Source organism: Sus scrofa, chromosome 6, assembly GCF_054392235.1.
Source record: "Sus scrofa isolate SSC_HxYL_T2T_F1_AM1 chromosome 6, Sscrofa_HxYL_maternal_Yorkshire_Landrace_v2.0, whole genome shotgun sequence".
Classification (NCBI taxonomy): domain Eukaryota; kingdom Metazoa; phylum Chordata; class Mammalia; order Artiodactyla; family Suidae; genus Sus; species Sus scrofa.
In genome coordinates this window covers 63,973,457-63,995,757 of record NC_139388.1, presented here as the reverse complement: position 1 = coordinate 63,995,757, position 22,301 = coordinate 63,973,457, and the positions used below count along the sequence as shown (strand labels likewise).

Below are 22,301 nucleotides of genomic sequence, written 5' to 3'. Positions count from 1 at the left end.
GTGTAGGTTGCAGTTGCAGCTCAGATCTGGCGTGGAGGTGGCTGTGGCTACAGCTCCGATTCAACCCCTAGCCTGGAAACCTCCATATACCGCAAGTGCGGCCCTAAAAAGACATAAAAATAAAATAAAATACCCTTCAGGTGATTCTGATGGACTGAAGTTTCCAAAGATATCTTTACCACACTTTGCACGGCCCCCTTCATATACCATCTGCAAGCCTCGCTCCTAACTCAGCCTCACCTCAAGCAGCTAAGCCTGATTCTATTCAGCCCTTTTTTTTTTTTTTTTTGGCCCGCACCCTGTGGCACATGGAAGTTCTGGGGACGAGATTGAATCCGAGCCACAGCTGTGTACCGACTGCCATAGCCATGGCAAAACTGGCTCCTTAACCCATCGGACCACAGCGGGAACTCAAATTCAGCCCTTCCTTCCAAGCTCCTCCTCTGTCAGGGACCTTCCATCTCTTAGGTCCTCGCTTCTCTCCCCTTGGCGTGCATAGCAGTCATACCCACTGCCCAGTATCCTTACAGTGAGGTCCCGCCTCTCCCAACACCTTGCTCTCCTGCAGTTTCCCCTTGAAGCTTCTCCCCTCAGAGAAACCCAACCCCTTCCCTCTAAATGGTCTCAATTTCTGAAGGGCAAGGCTTACACCTCTTCAAGCCCCTCTCGTTTCTCGGCCCCTTTTCCTAAGCCTAGCCCAGTTTTTACCCAACTGCCCAACAAGCCCCGCCCCCGCTGCCCCGCCCCTCCAGCTCGCCCCTCCTCTACCCGAGCCCTACCAAAGTTGTCAGCCCTGCAGGCCACTCTCAGGTCAGTATTTCCCTGCAAAAAAGCGCCAGGACAAAGAGAAGGGCCAATGTGATGGCTACAGAATTCCCGGGAATCTGGCTGAAACAGGGGAGGAGAACCTAGAGTCACGTTTGCACAGAAGGTTCAATGTTCTACTTAAAGAGTGGATATTTGGGGGCGGGGGTGCTTTGGGGTCTGCTGGAGATGGGAGGGGGGCAAAGGCTTCCCCCAAGCCGGTCTTCAGCGCCGAGCTAATGAGGTACACGACATAGGGTCCTCCCATGGAGTGGTGTAACTGGCAGGAGGACATCTGGAGGGAGGAGAAGCGGGGGGGCGGCCCTGGGACCATCACGGAACACACGCAGGAAGCCAATAGGCAGAGATTTATTTCCGCAGCCCCCGCCTCCAAAGGCCTGTCAGTCCGGGGGAGGGTGGCAGAAGGCAGCAGGATCCAGAAGTTGAGGTCCGCACCCCCAACCCCCTCCCACAACGGGAAGACCACCAGATGTGAGGGTGTCCGGGCCTCCCTGCTCAGGCCCAGCACCAGCCCGACTCCCAGCTCTAATCTCAGCCTGGGGAGCAGTGGCCGGAGGCCTGGGGCAGGCCAGCTCTTTCCCCTCCAGCCCCCCCTCCTCCGCCTCTGCCGTGGCTGGGATGCCGTCGTCATCCCACAGTGGTTCAGGCTCTGGGTCCGGAAGACACAGGGGTACCTCCATGGCCTCGGGGTGCTTGCGTTTGATATGGCGCCGCAGCGTGTTGACCTCCATGAAACGCAGCCGGCAGATGGGGCACTGGTAGGGGCGCTCCCCAGAGTGGACGCGGTGGTGGTGGGCCAGCTCGCCTGCCTCCCGGAAGCGGCGTGGGCAGAGCGGGCAGCGGAAGGGCCGAAGGCCGGCATGGATGTTGCAGTGCCGCCGCAGATGGCTGGACCGCTTGAAGGTCTTGCCGCAATCCTTGCACTCGTGCGGCTTCAGCTCTGAGTGCGAGATGCTGTGGCGCTCCAGGTCGGAGAGGTAGGGGAAGGCCCGAAGGCACACCAGGCAGAAGTGCGGGGCTTTCTTAGGGCTGGAGCTCTCAGGCCCACTCGCCACGGACCCTTCAGAGACTGTGTAGGGTACACCCTGATCATCGATCAACAGGAGGTCACTGCCACCATCGCTGACCACCGGGGCGGTGACCCCCTGCGCCACTGGGGGCTCCTGCCCTGACTTGGGGGGGCGGCCCCGCTTGCGAGGGAGGGTGGTCTTGAGGGTCTGATTGGAGGAGGTGGCCCCCGCAGGACGTTGGCCTCGGCGGCCCTGGGGAACAGGAGGAGGTAAGGCCAGAGGTTTCTCTTCCTCCCTGGGGAAAGGCGAAGGCCACGCGTCTGGGCTGGAGGTGTCCATTGAGCAGCAGGGGGCTTGGCTCTGGAAATTGGAGCCGGGCTAAAAGGAGAGAGGGGGCAGCCATCAGTGCAGGGAGGATGTGGAGCACCCCCTGCCCCCCATCACCTCCCCATCTGGGATGAGTTTCTTGACCTGGGCATGGCTGACAATCACTTGGACACACAATTAAAGCCACGCTAGTGGGTCAACAGCAGTCAACAGCAACAGGCACTGCCCTGAGTCCCACAGGCATCGTGTGGACCTCCTAAGCCCTCCCCTGGACCTAAACATTCAGGGTCAACTTGAGCCAAAAGAAAGAAAATCTTTCAAGGGAGGATAGAGTCCAACGGGGGGAACGGGCCAGTATTTCAGTCCTCAAAACAGAGCCCATCAAACCAAAAAGCCCCAGAGGCCTCAGAACTGTTTTTGCCTCTCCTGCTGACTGATGGAAGTGGGACGGGGTTGAAGACTGGAAAAAGGAAAGGGAGTGGCCCCAGGTGGTATCTGCCCCCCAGCTGTGGACGAGGACATCTATCAGACCTCCAGAGGTTCTAGGTTCAATTCCTGAGTCTGTTGCTTCCTCTCCGTGTAGCCTTGGGCAAGGTGCTCCCCTCTTTGGGCCTTAGGTCGGCCTTTTGGAAAATGGTATTTCCACCCACTCACACAGACTTGCCCTAAAGATAACAACATAAAGTGCTGTGTATACAGAAGTGCTTAGGAAACGTTAGCACTTATCATCGGGGTGGGTAGCTAAGCCTCACACCAAACGTCTGAATTACGAGTAGACCACCGCGACTTTGCAAACTGGAAAACCAAGGCACAGGAAGGCCAAGTCAATTGCCCAAGCTCCCTCTGCCGGGAAGGGGCAGGGCCACGACGTGAACCAGATCTGATGGACCCCAAAGGCCTGGCGAGTGAGAAGAAATGGATCCAAGAGACGTGGGGTTCCTTAGTTGGGCATGTGACTCCAGCGCTGCCATTAACTAACAAGTGGCTTTACTTCTCCGAGCCAGTTCCCACCTCTGTAAAATGGATATGGTAGGGGTGTCAGAGGGCATATAGTAAACACCAAATAAACTACCACCATCAACACCACTGTCAGCAGCAGAGCCTCGGACCCTGGGACCGGGGTGAAGTAAAGGGGAGGGGAGGACAGCACAGGTGCAGTTAGGATTAGGGGCTGCAGGTACCACTGCACCCCATTAGAAAAGGCACTGACTGAGGTCCAGAGAAGGGCAACCACCTTTCCGTGAGGGCTTGGACTAGAACCCAGGACTCTGGAACGATGCCCCCGACCCTCTCCCGACTCCACCCGGGTGCAGGCGCACGCCCGTCCGATCCGACCGCGCGGGGCGGGCCCTGCGGGGTTGGCGGCCAATGAGCGGCGTCAGGCCGCAGACGGCGAGGGCCTCCAGAAGGGGGTCTGCGCGCGCGCACCCAGGCGGGCCGGCTCCGCGGGGCGCTGGGTCGGCGCGCGCGCGCGCCTCAGAGGGCGCGTGAGCAGGAGCAGGTTGGGGGGCGATCCAGGAGCGCGCGGCCGCGGGCCTCCCCTCCCTCCGCTCCCCTCCCCCAGCCCGGACCCCCGCCTCTCGGGTACCTCATTTGCATGTCGCCTGGGCTCGCGAGTGGGGGCGCGGGGGCGCGGGGCCGGCGCGTGGGAAGGGGCGGGGGCGAGGGGGCCCTGCTCCTCCGCGGCGCGCGCGCGCGCGGGACTGCCCCGCCCCTCGGAGCGGACGCCGAGCGGCCCCTCCCTCCCTCCTCCTCGCCGGGCCCGCGCCCGCCGGGAACAAAGGGGACGTGCTGGGTCCTAAGGGCCGGTCGAGTCGCCGCCGGCAAGCCGCGTCTGCGCACCCGTCGCCCTCGCTGGCCCCGAGCGGGAAATTATTCCACCAACACATCCCAAACACAGAGAAATATCTTTCCCCCCACAAAACACCAAACCGGGTGACCCAAAGAAAGGTACCGAAAGGACGAGGAGCGGGGAAATGGCCGCTCGCTCCCGTAATTAACATGGCGCCCTATGGGCTTCAAAGCACAAGATGGAGCCTGCGCTTTCCTCCTATCTCTGTCGCAGTCGGCGAACTTCTATTTCTCTCTTCTCCTGAGGCAACGCTACATCATACCTAGGAAGAGCCTGAGGTTGCTAAGAGGGAATCAAATCTGCCCTCATCTATGTTAACACCTGCTAGCGTCGACACCGCGGGGAGGAGGCCACCCGCGCTGAGCTTGTTGCCCTTACTCTGTATGGCGCTGGGAAGAGCCTAAGCCCCGCCCCCTCGCCATGCCCTCACCCAAGATGGCGCCACCCTGGCTTCTCTAACCTCCAGTGGCTGGGAAAGGGACGGGAAAAAGGGAGAAGGGAGGGCGGTGGGGAGGAGGGAAACCAAGAAGGCGGGAGAAAGGGGGAGTGCGGGGGAGAAGCGAGCCCAGGCGGAAGTCGAGGGGCCCCCCGGGTGGAAGTGACGCTGCCCCCGCTGCCCAAAATGTCGGCGCCCAGAGGGAGGTGTAAGTAATTAAAGAGGAAAGCCGACGGACTTTCCCGGCCTCCCGGGGCCGCCTCAGGGCTCCAGAACCCCTGCTCCGAACGAGCGAGGTGGACTCGCCCGCCTGCGGGTCTAGCTTGACCTGCCCCCGCCCCGGGTGCCCGGGGCTGCACCTTTTAGGGACAGGGGGGAGGGGCACAAAAGGTTGGCTCTCGGGACCTGGGTCCTCGAGCGGACTGGGGGGGGGGGCAATCCCAAGGGCGACTGGGTGGGGAGGAGGCGGGGCTTAGTGGTGACTGGGGCGGAGCAACGACTGGGAGGAGCCTTGGCGGGCGTGGTTTAGTGTGGGAGTGGGCGGGGCTATGGTGTAAGTGGGAGGAGCGTAGGCAAAGGGGTGCGGTTTGACAAAGGGGCGTGGCTCAGCAATAATAGGAGGAGGTCGAAGAGCCGTAGTCTGGGCTGAGCTGGGTAATGGGTTTCAGTGTGGATGTGGGAAGAGCTTATAGAGAAGGGGCGGAATTTGTTTAGGCAAGTTTTTTTCAGCAAGTGGTGGGCATAGTAAAGGAGTTGGGGTTTAAGAGTGTGATTCAGGGCTTGTTAGCGGAAATAGCACGTCTTTATAATGCAGGTAAAAAGTCTTCGGATGGGGAGGGTCTCTGAAAGGACTGAGAAGGCAAGAGAGGTAGATTGGAGGGAGGGTCTTGGAAAGGATGGGGCCTGCTTCAAGGCTGAGTTTAAAGGACAAATTGAAAGGGGTCTAGGAGGATCTTGGTGGGGAAGAGATGGCGGGACTTCAAGAGGACCTTGGAGGAACTTAGCAGACACTAGTAATGTAAACAGCTTACCTGTTGAGTCTGTTGTGCGCAGGCCTAAGTGAGCACGCAGCACGCTTGGCCACAATTTTGCTTAGATCTCATTACCACTCGAAGAGGTAGGTCCTCCTCTTATCCCTATTTCGCAGATAAAGGAATCTGTTGGGTTTATTCAAGTTTCCAGGACTAGTTATCTTCGCCCTGGAAGGCTGACTCTAGTGCGCTTAGCTCCAAATCTTGGTGCTTTCCTTGGCTAAGAATGGGAGTCTTCGTCTGAAGGTGACTCTCATCTTCAAAGAAGAGTGGGAGTGGCTCTCGGAGGGGAAGGGGCTTCCCGAAAACGGGGGGACTTTGGAAGAAGTAGGCGGGACCCGAACATGAGTGGGTGGGGCTTAGAGCGGAGCGGGAGTCCCATCTCAAAGGGGGGAGAGGCTTAACACTCCGTGGCTTAGAAGGGATTAGAAAGATTGGCAGCGGAGTGGGGGAAGGGTTTGCAGGAGAGTGGGAGGGGCTTAAAGAAGAGTGGGTGTGGTTAGAGTGGGTGGGCGGGGCTCCCGGGTACTGGTGGCAGGTGTGTGAGTCCAAGGAGCCTGATTGTGGAGGCTGATGGGGAGGTGACTCCCTCACCCCCCTCCATGTCTCCCTGCTTCAGAGAGAGCCCCCACCCGCCACTGCCCTCGCGCCACACCACCATGGATGACGCCCCGCTGCCAGCGCCCCAGGTCCCCGCCCCGGCCCCGGCCCCGGCTCCGCCCGCTGCTGCTCCCCGCGTCCCGTTTCACTGCAGTGAGTGTGGCAAGAGCTTCCGCTACCGCTCCGACCTGCGGCGCCACTTCGCCCGGCACACTGCGCTCAAACCCCACGCGTGTCCGCGCTGCGGCAAGGGCTTCAAGCACAGCTTCAACCTGGCCAACCACCTGCGCTCGCACACCGGCGAGCGGCCTTACCGCTGCTCCGCCTGCCCCAAGGGGTTCCGAGACTCCACGGGCCTGCTGCACCACCAGGTGAGTCCTGCTGGCCGCCCTGGGCTGGACTCACCCTTGGAGGCCCTGGGACCCACTCGGAGCACCAGACAGCTGGCCCAAGGCCCACTCACCTATCTCTTGCCTTAGGAAAATTTCTCTCTCCCTTCCTCCCCATCAAAGCACCCTGACCAGTCAAAGCATGAGGTGCTTCTCTTTCAGTCACCACCCAACCCAGGAATTAAAACAGTCGTAGTAAATTTGCCTCACCCGCTCTCCCATGCCCCTGCTCGAATACCAGCATCTGCAACTTTGTGTTTATCATTCCCTTATGGTTTTTAAAGGTAGATTGACTGTGTAGGTATTTAATTCCTTTGCTCAGCACTTATCTCCTGGATATTTTCCCTGTTCCCAACACCCGGGTTGCCAAAGTGAAATCAATGAAGTCCGTGGCTTTGGAAAACTTAAATTCCACTGAAAGTGGACCAGAGCCATGTAGACAGCAAGAAAGCAAATACAGGAGTTCCCTGGTGGCCCAGCAGTTACGGATTCGGCGTTGTCACTGCTGTGGCTTGGGTTGCTGCTGTGGCATGGCTATTTGATGCCTGGCCAGGGAGCCTCCCCATGTCATGGGCATGGCTTTCAAAAAGCAAGCAAGCAAACAAACACGTAGCTGAGGGTGATCTGGGAAGGGAGACGTGTCCAGAAAGAAGTTAGAACAACAGCAGCAGTAATAACCATCTGATCTGTAGGAGTAAAGATGGGAGAGCTATGGGCTACCAGACAAGACAGGGCAGGACAGGGCAGGGTGATATTTGAGCTGTGATCTGACGTATGAGCCAGAAACCATCATGGGAACAGCCTTCCAGGCAGAGGGAATAGCCCGTGCAAAGGTCCTGAGTCTGGAGGGACCAAAGACATGCCAGCTGGCCCCAAGCAGAGAATAAGAAGGAGAGGGTTGAAGCTACATCTTGGTCTTGTGGGCCTGGCAGGGAGCCTCCTCCCAATCCCTCTCGGAGGCCAATAATCTGCCCTGCGGGCTGGACTCTCAGCCCTGACGCTGGGCTCTTTCTCCTGCCCTCCCAGGTCGTCCACACTGGTGAGAAGCCCTACTGCTGTCTGGTCTGCGAGCTCCGCTTCTCCTCACGCTCCAGCCTGGGCCGCCACCTCAAGCGCCAGCACCGAGGGGTGCTTCCGACACCCCTGCAGCCCGGCCCAGGCCTGCCCGCCCTGAGCGCTCCCTGCTCCGTCTGCTGCAACGTGGGGCCCTGCTCGGTGTGCGGGGGCGGGGGAGCCGGTGGCGGAGAAGGCCCAGAGGGGACAGGCGCAGGCCCGGGGAGCTGGGGTCTGGCGGAGGCGGCGGCCGCGGCCGCGGCCTCCCTGCCCCCATTTGCGTGCGGTGCCTGCGCGCGGCGCTTCGATCAGGGCCGCGAGCTGGCAGCCCACTGGGCTGCGCACACCGACGTGAAGCCCTTCAAGTGCCCGCGCTGCGAGCGCGACTTCAACGCCCCCGCGCTGCTGGAGCGGCACAAGCTGACGCACGACCTGCAGGGGCCCGGCGCGCCCCCAGCGCAGGCCTGGGCGGCGGGGGCAGGCGCCGGGTCTGAGACGGCTGGCGAGGGTGGCACGGCGGAGGCGGGCGACGCTCAGCCGGCCTGGGACGGCGGGCTGCTCCTGGGCCGCGGCGGGGGCGCCGTGCCCGAGCTGGGGGGGCTGCTCCCTGAGAGCGGCAGGGACGCGCCCGCGGCCGCGGCCGAGCCGTCGGAAGACACCCTGTACCAGTGCGACTGCGGGACCTTCTTCGCGTCCGCCGCGGCGCTGGCCAGCCACCTGGAGGCGCACTCGGGCCCCGCGACCTACGGCTGCGGCCACTGCGGGGCCCTGTACGCCGCCCTGGCCGCCCTGGAGGAGCACCGGCGCGCCAGCCACGGCGAGGGCGGCGGCGCGGAGTCGACGGCGCCGGCCCCGGAGGGGGAGCCCGCGTCTGGGGAGCCCGCGGCCGGCTCCGGCCGCGGCAAGAAGATCTTCGGCTGCTCCGAGTGCGAGAAGCTGTTCCGCTCGCCGCGGGACCTGGAGCGGCACGTGCTGGTGCACACAGGCGAGAAGCCGTTCCCGTGCCTGGAGTGCGGCAAGTTCTTCCGCCACGAGTGCTACCTCAAGCGCCACCGGCTGCTCCACGGCACCGAGCGGCCCTTCCCCTGCCACATCTGCGGCAAGGGCTTCATCACGCTCAGCAACCTCTCCAGGCACCTGAAGCTGCACCGGGGCATGGACTGACATGGCCAGGCGGCGCGCCCCTCCATCCGACCACCCCTACCAGGGGCTGGCCTCAGGGCCCAGGGGCCAGGGGACCTAGGAACCGCAAGGGAGGCCCCGGCCCTCCACATCCAGACCCGGGCCCCGAGATGAGGGGACCCTGGCTGGAGAGATGGGGCCACCGAACGTCCCCAGGCCCCTGAGCTAAGGGGCAGCAAATAAATGGAGAGACGTCTCAGCTCGAGAGTCCCAGATCTATGGAGAGGCTCCTGAAAGCAAGGCTCCTGGGACACGTGCTGAGCACCCCTCAATCAGTAGGCTCCTAAGTCATGGGGCCCTAGGCCTGAGACATGGGTCTCCCTACCTACTTCTCATCTTGAGGCCCTAATAATAAAAGATGGGCACCCCTCCCCCAAGGGAAGACTGCCCCTCTCCCTAAGAGCCATCATTCCAACGACCTTAATCTGGAGAAAAGTGGGGGAACCATGTCCCCAGATTTCCCTGGATTCCCTCCAAACGCTACCCACCAGAATTCCTGTTTCCCCCACCCCCCCATAATGACTATAGCCGGAATCTGCCTCCCCTCCCCCCAACTTCATTCCCTTTGCAGAAAGAGGACCAGGGTAGTTGCCCCCTGCCCTCAACCCCTTCCCCAATTAGGTCTCCCTCCCCTACTGCCGAATGGATCGATCCTAATGATCTTGCCCAACTCCCCCCCACCAACTAGAATAGGCTGGTTCAAAACCCCCCTGCCCAGTAGAATGGACTGGTCCAGGTACACATACTCCCACCTCCTGTCCACTGGAAAGGGCTGGTCGGGGTTGCAGCCTGCACCCCACCCTCCTAGAGTGAATAAGGCAGACACTCCTCCCCCTCCTCTGGCGTGTGGGCCGGTCCGCATCATTGCCCGTTCTGTGAACTCATGAGTGGGAGGTGGTGGACATCCGGTTATCCCTCCCGCTCAGCTGTAGCACCTGTTGGTCTTTCTCTCCATCTCTGTCAGCTTGTCAGTCTCTGTGTTCCTCCCAGCCCCAAGGGGAAGGGGGGTTGGCTAGGGGGACTCCCCCCATGAGCCTCGACCTCGCCCCCTCGTCCCACTCCCCATTGTCTCCCGGACCCCAATAAACCTCGTCCTGTCAGCCACTGCCGTCTCATTTTCTGGTCCTTGGCTCTAGGGAGGGGGGGTTCCTCCCTCCCTCCCTGACGTAGGACAGGCCTCCTACATAGAGACAGCGCCTTCCTCCCTTCCGAGAAGTTTCCAACCCTTTACACAGTGCTTACTGCTTTTAATATCAGAGATGGTTTAGACATCACCCAAATGGAAGCCCTGCCCTTAAACACAAGATCCACTCCCAACCTTAGGACCAGAAATGACTAATCCCATGGGATATGCCCCCTAAAAACCAAACTGTCTCTCTACAGCCAAGTCCTGCCTCTAGGAGGAGACCCAGCCCCTGAGACACTGTCTCCCAGGCAACCAAATTTGTACCTTAGCCAGCTACCTCCTGCCCCTAGATTAGGCTCCGCCTATCTGAGAATGGGCGGTCCCTTCAGATGTCTCCTACCAGCTAGATGTCTTTCCTATAGAGAGAACCGGAACCGGCTCTGGAGATCCAACAGTGAACAAAATACGTCGTTAAGAAAACTGTGGCTAGACTGTGCCACCTTAGGTGGGGTGGTCCGGCAGGGGTAGAGGGGGGCTTCTCTGCAGAGCTGGTATTTGATCTGAGGCCAGAGGCAGGTGAGGAGGGGCTGGCGGGGTGGGCTCGTGGATGGGCCCGGGACGGGAGTGAGCACAAGACAGGGCGGGTGAGATGAGTGCAGAGATAAACAGGGTGGCACACACCTTGGTGGCCAAGAGAGCCATTGGATTGTGCTTTGTGGGCAACGGCAAGCACGATTTTAAGTGTGAAGGGAAGTGAGGACGCTCGCAATTTCCAAGGGTTCCCCTTGGCTGCTGAGTGGATGAGGGCCTGGAGGGGCAGAGTGAAGGCTACTGCAGTCCCCCAGGGGAGAGGGCTGGGGGCCGGGAGCAGAGGGATGGACAGAAAGAGGTGGGCTCCAGATGAATTCTGGAGGTGGAATGCACCAGCGTGCATTGTGCGTGTGCGTGTGCAAGGGAAAAGGAGGAGTCAGGAAGGACTGGCTATGTGGTAGCACTTTGTATTAAGACCAGAAAATGGAGAGAGAACAAGTCGGGGTGGAGGCTGGAGGGATTAAGAGTTCTGAGCATCTTAAGTTGGAGGCGCTTGAGAGATGAGCAGGCTCTAATAAGGCTGAAGCTGTGCACGTTCCATGGACAGGCACAAACCCTAGAGAAACTCGTGTTCACCCGCCCCAGGAGCTGCTTATAAGAACATTCACGGCAGAAAAATATACGGCCCTGAACTCAGCACAATGGACATGTCCATTGCTAAGGTCTGAGCTTTGGTGTCTCCCCACCACAAATCATTTGTCAGACTCCTCATGCCTAATGTGATGGTATTTGGAGGTGGAGCCTTTGGAAGATGCTTAAGTCATGAGGGTGGAGCCCCCATGAATGGAATTAGTGCCTTTAAAGAAGAAGCACCAGAGGGATTCCCTAGCCCCTGCCACCAGGAGGACACAGCAAAAAGGCCTATGGCTATCAACCAGGAATAGGGGCCTCACCAGAAGATGACCATGCTGGCATCTTGATCTGGGACTTCCCAACTTCCAGAACTGAAAGCAATAAATTTCTGTTGTGTATAAGCCCTCCAGTCTGTGGGTTTTTTTTTTTTTTTTGCTTTTTAGGGCCGCACCTGCAGCATATGGAAGTTCCCAGGCTAGGGGCCGAATCAGAGCTGCAGCTGCCCGCCTATGCTAGAGCCTACACCACAGTCACAGCAACGCCAGATCCGAGCCACATCTGTGACCTACACCACAGCTCACGGCAATACCAGACCCTTAACCTACTGAGTGAGGCCAGAGATCGAACTCACATCTCCGTGGATACTATTCTGATTCATAACCTGCTGAGACACAATGGGAACTCTGATTTTGGGGGGGGGGTTGTTTGTTTGTTTTGTTTTTTGTATTGTCTTTTCCTTTTTAGGACCGTGCCTGCAGTATGCGGAAGTTCCCGTGCTGTTTGAGTTGGAGCTGCAGCTGCCGGCAGACACAGCCACAGCAACGCCAGATCCGAGCCAGTCTGTAATGTTTTGTTCTATCAGCCCAAAAGGATTAAGACATTCATCAACAACAGAGTGGATCGTAACGTATGATTAATAAAGTATGCTGTGGAATACAGCAAGAGAATAAACGAGTACAGATACACACAATTATATGAATGAAAGATACAAAGAAGCCAGATACAAGCAACCAGATGCACGGGGTACATTCAAAAGCAAGCAAAATTAAATTGTCAAATTGTTGAGGATGCGTTGTGGGTGCGAGAAGAGCAGGAAAAACATTTTTTCCATAAAACTCGGAACGGTGGGGTTGGAGGGGTTGAACTCGGGGTGGGACATTGCGGAAACGTCTATGGGTTCTGCGGTGGTCGCCAACATTCCATTTCTTTCTTTCTTTCTTTCTTTCTTTTTTTTTTTTTTTTTTGTCTTTTTGTCTTTTCTTGAGCCGCTCCCACGGCATACGGAGGTTCCCAGGCTAAGGGTCTAATCAGAACTATAGCTGCTGCCCTACACCACAGCCACAGCAACGCAGGATCTGAGCCGCATCTGTAACCCACACCACAGATCACCGCAGCACCAGATCCTTAACACACGGAGCAAGGCCATGGATCGAACCCACAACCTCATGGTTCCTAGTCGGATTCGTTAACCCCTGTGCCACGACGGGAACTCCAACATTCCATTTCTTTCTTTCTTTTTTTTTTTTTTAAATCCTTCTCTTTAGTTTTTTTTAAATTTTTTTTAAAATTTTTTTTGTCTTTTGTCTTTTGTTGTTGTTGTTGTTCCTATTTCTTGGGCGGCTCCCGCGGCATATGGAGGTTCCCAGGCTAGGGGTTGAATCGGAGCTGTAGCCACTGGCCTACGCCAGAACCACAGCAACACGGGATCCGAGCCGCGTCTGCAACCTACACCACAGCTCACGGCAACGCCGGATCGTTAACCCACTGAGCAAGGGCAGGGACCGAACCCGCAACCTCATGGTTCCTAGTCGGATTCGTTAACCACTGCGCCACGACGGGAACTCCAACATTCCATTTCTTAATCTGGTGATTCTTTTGTAATTATGTGTTAAACTGTGCGTTTATACCGTGCCCTTTTAATTTGTACATCTTATATTTCACAAGGAAAAAGGGCGTTAAGTTTAGGAGAAGGAGAAGGAAGACTTCGGCATTCAACGCCGGCACTTTTTGCTTGGAGATCCACAATTGTCGTTTGACGAGGCTCTATGTCGGCCCCTGGGAATCCTCAACCTTAGAAATAGTCCTTTCCACTCGGCCACTACTGCTCAGGATGGGGAAATCAGACGGGGTTAAAAAAAAAAGAAAAGAAAAGAAAAGAAAGAAAAAGAAAAAATCCTCTGCCTTGGAGAAACAAGACCCGCCTCCTTAGACAAGCCGCCGCCCCCAGGGGCAGGAGCCGCCCCCAGGGATCGGGTCCCCGGAGGGCCTGGAAAAGGGCCAGGGTTGTCATGGAGATGGCCGCCTGGCGGCGGAGGAGCGAATAGGGACTTCCCGCCTCAGCTCACCTCCACCCTAATCCCTTCTCTTCTGAGACGGTAGCGAAAGGGACTCGCCCCCTTTCCCGAGTGTCTCCCAGTGCCAGGTGGTGGGCTGGACCTTGTCCCCGACTCCTGAAACCGTGGCCCCATTTTATCGATGTGTTCATTGACGTTCGGGGGCCGAGGGAGCGGATTTCATCCTGGGAGCGATCTCCACCCTTCCAGAGTAGCGATCACTGGCCAGATGAGGGCGACTCCCACCTCTGTGGGTGGAGCTGACTCGCCGCGCGCGCAAGGGTGGACCGGCCTCGGGCCCTGCCCGCTCACCTGCGCTCTGCACACCCGCCACCGCAGTCTTCCTCCCTTCCAGGGTGCGCCTCACGCCTTCCCACCCTTCGTCCCTCTTTATTCACCCACAAATACTGGTCTAGATGCGAGACTTTCAGAGGAGAGAGCAATTAAACGAACAGGCGAAGCCAACCCCTGACCTCAGAGAGTTGATTTTGCAGTGGAAGGGGAAATAGGCCAAGGGCGGGGGGGGGGGGGGTAGTCGACAAGCAGCCTAATGTTCGATTGCCCTAAGTACAGTGCTGACAATTAGGGCAGAGCAAGGACAAGAAAGAGGATGATGGGCCAGCTCTGTTAGCTAAGGTGGGCAGGACAGGTGTCCCGGGAAGAAGCAGGAACACTGTGAACATCTAGGAGACAGGCATTCCAGGCCATGAACGGCACGTGCAAAGGCCCTGAGTCCGAACGAGCGCAGAAGGCAGCGTGGCTGGCGTAGGGCGACGCAGAGGCAGAAAGGCAGGAATCAGGTCACGGAGGCTCCAGGGTGCAGACACGCAGGGCGAGGGCTATAGGTGAGGAAGGTGGAGAGGAAGAGGTGCGGGCCACCGGAATGGGGTTGAGGGCAGGACCGACACAACCTGGATTCCTGGATCCCAGAGGGAGGGGGCTGGAAGCGGGAGAGCCAATGAGGGGGCAGTTGAGGCGGAAATGGCAGCCAGGGGTGCAGCCCTGAGCCAATCAGAGCCAGGCCCCGCCCCCTGCCCGGGAACCTCCTGCCCAACCCGAGGCCAGCCCTGCTCAGGCCCCATCTCTCACCTGGACCCTGGCCCCACCGCCTCCCAGCTCCCTGCTTGGGGCTCTCCAGCATCCGGAGGGGCCTCCGCGCGAGTCCCACAGGAATGTCTCTAAAACACTAATCGGATCATGTGACTCTCCAGCCTAAAACCTTTTCAATGGCTTCTCAGTACACTCGGAATGCATCCAGCATTCAGCCTGGCCCAGGCGGCCAGACAGAGCTCTGATCGCCTTTGATGCGGCCCCAAATCTCCCTTAAGACACGATCCCCACCTCCTTCCTTGCCTACACACACACACACAACATGCTGATCGCTCTGAAATTTCCTTCCCGTCACCTTCATCCCTGAATTCGTTTCATTTATTAATTTATTTTTTTGGGGGGGGGCCTCACCCAAGGCATATGGAGGTTCCCAGGCCAGGGGTCAGACCTACAGCCGCCGGCCTACACCACAGCTACAGCAACGCCAGATCCGAGCGGCGTCTGCCACCTACGCCACAGCTCATGGGGCAATGCCAGATCTTGAACCCGCTGAGTGAGGCCGGGGATTGAACTTGCATCCTCATGGATACTAGTCAGAGTCGTTTCCACTGAGCCACAACAGGAACTCCCGTTTCTTTTATTGCGGAAAAAAAATATTTTAGGGCTTCAAAATAGAATAAAATAATAACACATTCACATACCCGAGGTATATACTCAGAAGAACTGAAAACAGCCATTAAAACAAAAATGTGTGTGTAACAAATGTTTGTGACAGAACTGTTAACAGCCAAAAACTAGAAACAACCCAGCGGCCATAGGCAAATGAATACATAAAATATAGTATGCCCATACGATGGAATATTATTCAGCCATATAAAGGAATGAAAGGGCATTCCTGCTGAGGCTCAGCAGGTTAAGAACCCTACATAGTGTCTCTGAGGATGCGGGTTTGATCACTGGCCTCCTTCACTGGGTTAGGGATCTGGTGGCTGCTCAGCTGCGGCATAGGTCGAAGATGCAGCTTGGATTTGGTGCTGCTGTGTCTGTGGTGCAGGCCCTCAGCCGCAGCTCCGATTGGACCCCTCACCTGAGACCTTCCATATGCAGCAGGTGTGGCTATAAAAAGAAAAGCAGGGAGTTCCCGTCGTGACGCAGTGGTTAACGAATCCGACTAGGAACCATGAGGTTGCAGGTTTGGCCCCTGGCCTCGCTCAGTGGGTTAAGGATCCGGCGTTGCCGTGAGCTGTGGTGTAGGTTGCAGACCCGGCTCGGATCCCACGTTGCTGTGGCTCTGGTGTAGGCCAGTGGCTACAGCTCCGATTCAACCCCTAGCCTGGGAACCTCCATATGCCGCAGGAGTGGCCCAAGAAATGGCAAAAAAGACAAAAATAAAATAAAATAAGCAAAAAAGGAATGAAGTGCTGACACAGGCTACTACAAGGATGGACCTCGAAAACACTAAGTGAAAGAAGCCAGTCATCCGGACCACATGCTGGATGACTCAATAGTAATATCCATAGCAGACAAATCCATAGAGACAGAAAGACGATTTTTGGTTGCCAGTAGCTGGGGGCAGGGGAGGGGGGAGAAGGGACTGGGAATGATGGATGAACGGATCTGGGTTTCCGTTTGCAGGGATGAAAATGTCTCGAAGTAGATAATGAGGATGGCTACACAACTTTGTGGATGTCCTTGGCGCCACTGAGATGCACACTTCAAATGGTAAAAATGTAGTGTAACCACTAAAAAAGTGCACCCACCCCTTATATGGTCTGCCAGCTTTAAAACCTGAGATAAGCCTGACTCCTGGCATAGCCCTTCCCCCCCAAGAGCTGCTTGCCCCTCCCTTTTCCAAGGTAACTCTTACCCCCAAATGTGGTGTTTATTGTTTCCATGGATGTGTTTAGACTTTTGCTCCATATGTATAAACCCTTAAAAATACAGTATTATGGACCAGGTGCTTTTTTTTTTTTTTTTCTTTTTGCCATTTCTTGGGCCGCTCCCTCGGCGTATGGTGGTTCCCAGGCTAGGGGTCTAATCGGAGCTGTAGCCACCCGCCTACGCCACGGCCACAGCAACGCGGGATCCGAGCCGCATCTGCAACCTACACCACAGCTCACAGCAACGCTGGATCTTATAACCCACTGAGCAAGGCCAGGGGTCGAACCCACAACATCATGGTTCCCAGTCGGATTCGCTAACCACTGAGCCATAACGGGAAACCCCCCCACCAGGTGCTTTTTAAAAATTATTTATTTATTTATTTTGCTTCGTAGGGCCATATCCACAGCACATGGAGGTTCCCAGGCAAGGGGGTCAAAGCCACAGCCACAGCCACGTCTCCGATCTACTCCACAGTTCGCAGCAGCACCAGATCCTTAATACACTGAGCGTGGCCAGGGATCGATCCCGCATCCTCATGGATGCCAGTCAGAGTCGTTTCCACTGAGCCACGATGGGAACGCTGACCAGGTGCCTTTCAACATCATGCTCCTGACCCGCTATCATTTCTCCCATTTCTTTGTGAAATGCAAAAACTTAGACTCCCTACTTGGAAACTCTCAGTATCTCACTTTCCTGCCCTGCGAAATGGGAGAATCGTGTTACTACTCCTTAATGTAAGGAGGAAAAAATGTTTTTGTATTTATAGAGTACAAGAGGAAGCTATCATATACTTTCATTTTATTTATTTCTATTATCCCTTGTTTGTTTTCCTTTACTTAGTTGGGTACAGAACATACTCCCAGGGCTTCAGATTCCAAAAGCACCGAGGGACAGAGTGTAGTAAGTTTCAGTCCTAAGAGGTAGACAATGTTGCCAGTTTCTTCCCTCTCCTCCCAGTTCTCCCAGACACAACCCTCGGATAAGCACAGATAGAGCAGACTTGAGGCTGTGCTCCTTCTGTTTCTCCTCCCATTCAAATTATCACTTGGAGCTTTTCCATATTTTGACACAGAGGACGTCTTCATTCTTTTTTATGGATACATGTCATTCTGCTGGGTAGATTAATCACTCAAATCCCTGACCGATGGCCAGTTAGTGAGTTTCCTGTCGTTTGCAGGGAAGCACAATACTGCAGCGATTGACTGGTACCGTCTGGGGCATGTTTATGAGTAGATCTAGCCAAAGGATAAGTTCCAGAATTGCTCACTCATTAAAACTGTTCCAGCTTTTACTCCCTGCCCAGCCATGTATGAAAACTTCTTTCCCATATTCTTCTTCTTCTTTCTCTCTCCCTTTTTTTTCTTTTTTGTCTTTTTGCCTTTTCTAGGGCTGCTTCTGCAGCATATGGAGGTTCCCAGGCTAGGGGTCTAATCGGAGCTGTAGCCGCCCGCCTACACCACAGCCACAGCAACGCGGGATCCGAGCTGCGTCTGCAACCTACACCACAGCTCACAGCCCACGACGGATCCTTAACCCACTGAGCGAGGCCAGGGATCAAACCCGCAACCTCATGGTTCCTAGTCGGATTCGTTAACCACTGCGCCACGACGGGAACTCCTCTTTCCCATATTCTGGTCAACAACGTTTAGCATGGAGTTCACGTGAATGATGAGCATTAAGCTGCAGGTATACTCCTGCAGCAGGCAAGCCTCTGCTGCTGCACATTGGGATTTGAGATATGGCCATGCGGGGACATTTCTCTCCCATTTCCATTGCTTCCCCCATTCCTCACCCTTGGCGTTCCTCCTGCAGGCTTCTGCCAAAACATCCTGTGTTCAGGAAGCTTTCAAGGAATCGCTCTTCATCTGCCTTCTCTCCTCCCCGCAATCCCACCGCATCCTGATCACTGCTTTAGAACTCACTGTCCAGAAGGGTAACTGGGTCTGTGTCTCTCTGCCTCCTTCATCAGACTGTGAGCTCCCTGAGGACAGGGTCCAAGGGCCTCTGTCTTTGCCTCGGCAGCTCCAGCACCAAGGACAGAGCTAGCCCATAGTAGGTACTCAGTAAATACTGGTGGTTTAGGATTGAGTGAATAATGTAGCAGCGTGAGGAACTGGTCTCCTAGAGTCAAGTGAGTACATGCAAGGTCTATGGCAGAGGGGGCGACGGAGGCACAGAGATGGGGACGTGCTCAGGCAGCCACGGGGAGGCTGGAGCCAGGATCTGGTCCAGATTCCCAGTACTCTCCCTGAAGCGTGCGTCACTGCCTCATTCATCTCCTTTCCTGGCCACCCTCCCTGACCCAGCACAGTGCCTGGCACAGACAGGACCTGATAAATGTGTATTTGTTGAAGGAATGAATGAATGTGTGTGTCTGTTTGGGAGGGAAGGGGGGCAGGACCCAGCCTCCCGGGCCCCCAGTCCCCTCCTCCCTCCCCGAGACGAGAGGACAGGCCGTCAGTCCCCTCCCCTCATGGGACTTTGGAGTCCAAGCTGCCCTCCTCCTCCGCCCCCTGGGTCCCCGCGTCCACCCTCTTCCGGCTTCCCAGCCAGTCTTTCCTCTCTCAGGCTCTGATGAAAGGCCGGGTTTCCGGGGGGACCACTTAGGCGGTGACACCGAGCCCAGCCTCCTCCACCCCCCACCCCGCACGGGGCCCTCCCTCCCCGCCACCACCGTCTGGGCTCGGCCAGCCGCGGGGAAGGAAGAAAGGAGCAAAGGAGGCGGAGGTAAGAATGGGGTGCCAGCCATCGGGGCGAACCCCAGGTCCTGGGGTCAGAAATCTGCGAGGCCTCGATGGTGGCCCCAATTATGCTGATCATGCCTGCGGGGAGCTGCAGGCTGGGCCCAGTGGGGAGATTGCCCCCCCCACCCCCGGGACCTAGGGCTCCAGATGCCCAGCAGCCTTCCTGGGGGGTCCAGGGCCTGGCCCTTAGCCTCCTTCTCCCTGGACATTTGGAGCAGCGGGGACCCCCAGGCCCCTCCTGTCCCTTGTCTCAAGGGCCCAGCCCCCTCCTCCAGCCCTCTCCCGGCTGGGACCCAGGAATCCCTACCCTGCACCTACCGAAGCCATGGTGCTGACTCCCAGTCATCTCCCAACCCTCCCTGCCCCCAGGCCCCAACCTCAGCCCGGGAATCCGGGCCCCCAGCCCCCTCCCCACTCCTGGCCTCTCCCAGCCCCTGGCATCTGGGCACCCACACTCCATTTCCGGGGCCTCCTGATTTTGAATCCCACCCACCTCTCCAGTCCCGGCACCAACAGCTTGTTCTCAGCCCCTCCCAAACCCTTCCAGCGGGGTCCCTGGAGAAAAAGCAGGTCCCTGACTTCGTCTGCTCCTGTCCCTTCCTGCGTCTCTCTCTGCCTTGTTCCCTCTGTTCCCGTCTCTCCCTCCCTCGGCCCTGCCCTGGTCCCTCTGATCTCTGTTTGCACCATATCTGCCCACATCTCTTTGTTTTCTCTTCATCTCTGTCTCTGCTGGGTGTCCCCCCGTCACTCTCTCCCGCTTTCTGCCTCTCACTCTGCTGTCTTTCTGTTTCTGCCAGTCTCTGCCTCTCCCCTCTGCCTTTTTCGTCCGCCACTCTCTCCCTCGGGGGCTAAGTGTCTGACCCCCTCTGCATCTCCGTCTCTCTCTGTCGCTGCTTGTGTCTCTGCACGCCCCCCACCTCTCCCTTTTCTCTTTGCAGGCATGGATCCGCAGCCTCCTCCACCAGCCCAGGGCAGCCCACCTCACCGGGGCCGGGGCCGAGGCCGTGGCCGCGGCCGTGGTAGAGGCCGGGGCCGTGGCAGGGGGGGCGCTGGAGCCCCTCGGGCACCCCTGCCCTGCCCCACCTGTGGCCGCCTCTTCCGCTTCCCTTACTACCTCTCCCGGCACAGGCTGAGCCACTCGGGCCTGCGGCCCCACGCCTGCCCCCTGTGCCCCAAGGCCTTCCGCCGGCCTGCCCACCTCTCACGCCACCTGCGTGGCCACGGGCCGCAGCCCCCGCTCCGCTGCGCCGCCTGCCCCCGCACCTTCCCCGAGCCCGCCCAGCTCAGGCGTCACCTGGCCCAGGAGCACGCGGGCGGCGGGGTGGAGCTGGCCATGGAGAGGGCGGCCAAGGAGGCGGCCGAGTCCGCCTGGGGCCCGCAGGGCAAGGGCGCCGAGCAGCCCACCTCCGCTGCAGCGGGAGCCGCGGAGGAGGAGGCGGCGGTGGCGCGGCCCGAGACGTGGTCCACGGCGGAGCCGGCCACGCTGGCGGCGGCCACGAGCGTGGAGCCCCGCGAATCCGAGGAGGAGGAGGCCGAGGCCGGAGCAGCGGAGCTGAGGGCCGAGCTGGCTCTGGCAGCCGGGCGGCAGGAGGAGAAGCAGGTTCTGCTCCAGGCCGACTGGACGCTGCTGTGCCTCCGCTGCCGCGAAGCCTTCGCCACCAAGGGCGAGCTCAAAGCGCACCCGTGTCTGCGCCCCGAGGGTGAACAAGAGGGCGAAGGGGGGCCGCCGCCGCGCCCCAAGCGCCACCAGTGCTCCATCTGCCTCAAGGCCTTCGCCAGGCCCTGGTCGCTGTCCCGCCACCGGCTGGTCCACTCCACCGACCGCCCCTTCGTGTGCACGGACTGCGGCCTGGCCTTCCGCCTCGCCTCCTACCTCCGCCAGCACCGCCGAGTCCACGGCGCGCTGAGCCTCCTGGCCCCGCTGCCCACGGCGGGCAAGAAGGACGAGAAGGCAACGGGCGCACGGAACTCAGGGAAGGGGCCCGAGGGGGGCGAAGGGGCGGAGTGCGGGGCCGCCGCGGAGGGTGGAGAAGGCGGGCAGAACGGAGGGGACGCGGCCCCGGCCAGGCCCCCCGCCGGGGAGCCCCGCTTCTGGTGCCCCGAGTGCGGCAAAGGTTTCCGGCGCCGGGCGCACCTGCGGCAGCACGGGGTGACCCACTCGGGGGCGCGCCCCTTCCAGTGCGTGCGCTGCCAGCGGGAGTTCAAGCGGCTGGCCGACCTGGCCCGCCACGCGCAGGTGCACGCGGGGGGCCCGGCCCCGCACCCGTGCCCGCACTGCTCGCGGCGCTTCTCGCGCGCCTACAGCCTCCTGCGCCACCAGCGCTGCCACCGCGCCGAGCTGGAGAGGGCCGCTGCCGCGCAGCAGGCGCTCCAGGCCCAGGCCCCGCCGTCGCCCCCGCCGCCCCCGCCGCCCCCGGCCGGCCAGGAGGGAGACGGGCTCCTGCTGCCCATCGCACACATCAAGGAAGAGCCGCCCTCCCCGGGCACCCCGCCCCGGTCGCCGCCGGCACCCCCTGTCTTCCTCAGCGCCTCGTGTTTCGACAGCCAAGACCACTCAGCCTTCGAGATGGAGGAGGAAGAGATTGACAGCAAGGCTCACCTGCGGGGACTGGGCGGCCTGGCCTCCTGACCCTCACACCTGCTCTTGGCCCCTCCAGTTCGGCTCCCGGTTTGCGAGAAGAAGGAGGGCAGTTGAGGAGAGGCACCGCCTCTGTGTACCCACCCCTCCCCATTCAGCCCTGGACACTAAGGGGAGGGGCTGGACCGCCCCTCCCTCCCAGTCGCCCACCCCCAGGCCCCCCCGCCCCCGATGCTGGTTAGAAACTGCTCTTCTCCGCACACGTCTGAAGGCACAACACTGATGCACAGACGGAGCAGAGGACGTAGCCAGAGGAATGGAGACTGAGGGGGACCCCAGCCTGGCTGTCCCCACTACACACACTGGACACCATCACCTCTTTGGAACTGCCAGGCCCTGGGGGTCCCCCGTGAGCAAAGGTCTGCCCCTGTCCCTTTGTCTGTCTGTGAATAAATGTGAGTTCGTGGAGCTAGAGAGAGTGAGGCTGTCTGTGGGGGGAGGGCTGGCTGAGGGCGTCGGGATGAGCAGGGTTTGTCCAGCAGGCTCTGAGCTGGGGTTCAGAGCAGGAAGGATGCAGGTACCCACATCAGGCCACAGGAGGCCCTCAGCCAAGCAAGACGCTCCGGAGGACAAACAGCACTGGGAGAAGACACGCTGCAGTCTGTCCCCGGGGCATCTTCAGGGATCCCTGCGTGCATTCACTCATCAAGCACTGAC

The 22,301-nt window shown here is 58.8% G+C and overlaps 3 protein-coding genes and 1 long non-coding RNA gene across 12 annotated transcripts; 2 read left to right on the top strand and 2 right to left on the bottom strand.

Moving 5' to 3' along the window:
• Nucleotides 1-1,157: 1,157 nt before the first annotated feature.
• ZNF524 (zinc finger protein 524) lies at nt 1,158-4,540 on the bottom strand. Of its 6 annotated transcripts, XM_005664846.3 has the most exons (3): nt 3,751-3,870; nt 2,694-3,175; nt 1,158-2,213 (listed from the first exon to the last, which is right to left on the bottom strand). In XM_005664846.3, the coding sequence occupies exons 2-3, from the start codon at nt 2,841-2,843 to the stop codon at nt 1,206-1,208; spliced, it is 1,158 nt and encodes a 385-aa protein (XP_005664903.1). In that variant the 5' UTR covers nt 2,844-3,175; nt 3,751-3,870; the 3' UTR covers nt 1,158-1,205. The 6 variants fall into 6 exon arrangements, with proteins under 6 accessions (XP_005664903.1, XP_020950707.1, XP_013854256.1 ...); XM_021095048.2 differs by lacking the exons at nt 2,694-3,175; nt 3,751-3,870 and adding an exon at nt 4,445-4,540; XM_013998802.3 differs by lacking the exons at nt 2,694-3,175; nt 3,751-3,870 and adding an exon at nt 4,117-4,395.
• Nucleotides 4,541-4,629: 89 nt separating this feature from the next.
• Nucleotides 4,630-9,211, top strand: FIZ1 (FLT3 interacting zinc finger 1). Of its 4 annotated transcripts, none has more exons than XM_084958876.1 (3): nt 4,630-4,840; nt 6,101-6,452; nt 7,497-9,211. In XM_084958876.1, exons 2-3 carry the CDS (start codon nt 6,141-6,143, stop codon nt 8,685-8,687), a joined length of 1,503 nt encoding a protein of 500 aa, XP_084815002.1. In that variant the 5' UTR covers nt 4,630-4,840; nt 6,101-6,140; the 3' UTR covers nt 8,688-9,211. The 4 variants fall into 4 exon arrangements, with proteins under 4 accessions (XP_084815002.1, XP_003356128.3, XP_084815003.1 ...); XM_003356080.6 differs by lacking the exon at nt 4,630-4,840 and adding an exon at nt 5,427-5,567; XM_084958877.1 differs by lacking the exon at nt 4,630-4,840 and adding an exon at nt 5,714-5,850 and having other exon boundaries at nt 6,103-6,452; nt 7,497-9,189.
• A 3,286-nt stretch (nt 9,212-12,497) lies between these two features.
• LOC146402487 (uncharacterized) lies at nt 12,498-17,617 on the bottom strand. Its single transcript, XR_014806755.1, has 2 exons — nt 16,595-17,617; nt 12,498-15,549 (listed from the first exon to the last, which is right to left on the bottom strand). It is a non-coding gene; the product is annotated as an uncharacterized LOC146402487 (long non-coding RNA).
• Nucleotides 17,618-18,918: 1,301 nt separating this feature from the next.
• Nucleotides 18,919-22,052, top strand: ZNF579 (zinc finger protein 579). Its single transcript, XM_013998800.3, has 2 exons — nt 18,919-18,989; nt 19,945-22,052. Exon 2 carries the CDS (start codon nt 19,947-19,949, stop codon nt 21,633-21,635), a length of 1,689 nt encoding a protein of 562 aa, XP_013854254.1. The 5' UTR covers nt 18,919-18,989; nt 19,945-19,946; the 3' UTR covers nt 21,636-22,052.
• Nucleotides 22,053-22,301: the final 249 nt, after the last annotated feature.

Bases quoted from the DNA above. Each gene is read 5' to 3' on its own strand.
- ZNF524 (XM_005664846.3), bottom strand. From the start codon at position 2,843: ATGTTGTTATCTTTAGGGCAAGTCTGTGTGAGTGGGTGGAAATACCAT. The intron at 2,214-2,693 runs GTCTGATAGATG...CTCTCCTTTTAG, and splicing joins TGAACCTAGAACCTCTGGAG to CCCGGCTCCAATTTCCAGAG.
- FIZ1 (XM_084958877.1), top strand. From the start codon at position 5,826: ATGAGTGGGTGGGGCTTAGAGCGGA. The intron at 5,851-6,102 runs GCGGGAGTCCCA...CCTGCTTCAGAG, and splicing joins TGGGTGGGGCTTAGAGCGGA to AGAGCCCCCACCCGCCACTG. The intron at 6,453-7,496 runs GTGAGTCCTGCT...CTGCCCTCCCAG, and splicing joins CGGGCCTGCTGCACCACCAG to GTCGTCCACACTGGTGAGAA.
- ZNF579 (XM_013998800.3), top strand. From the start codon at position 19,947: ATGGATCCGCAGCCTCCTCCACCAGCCCAGGGCAGCCCACCTCACCGG.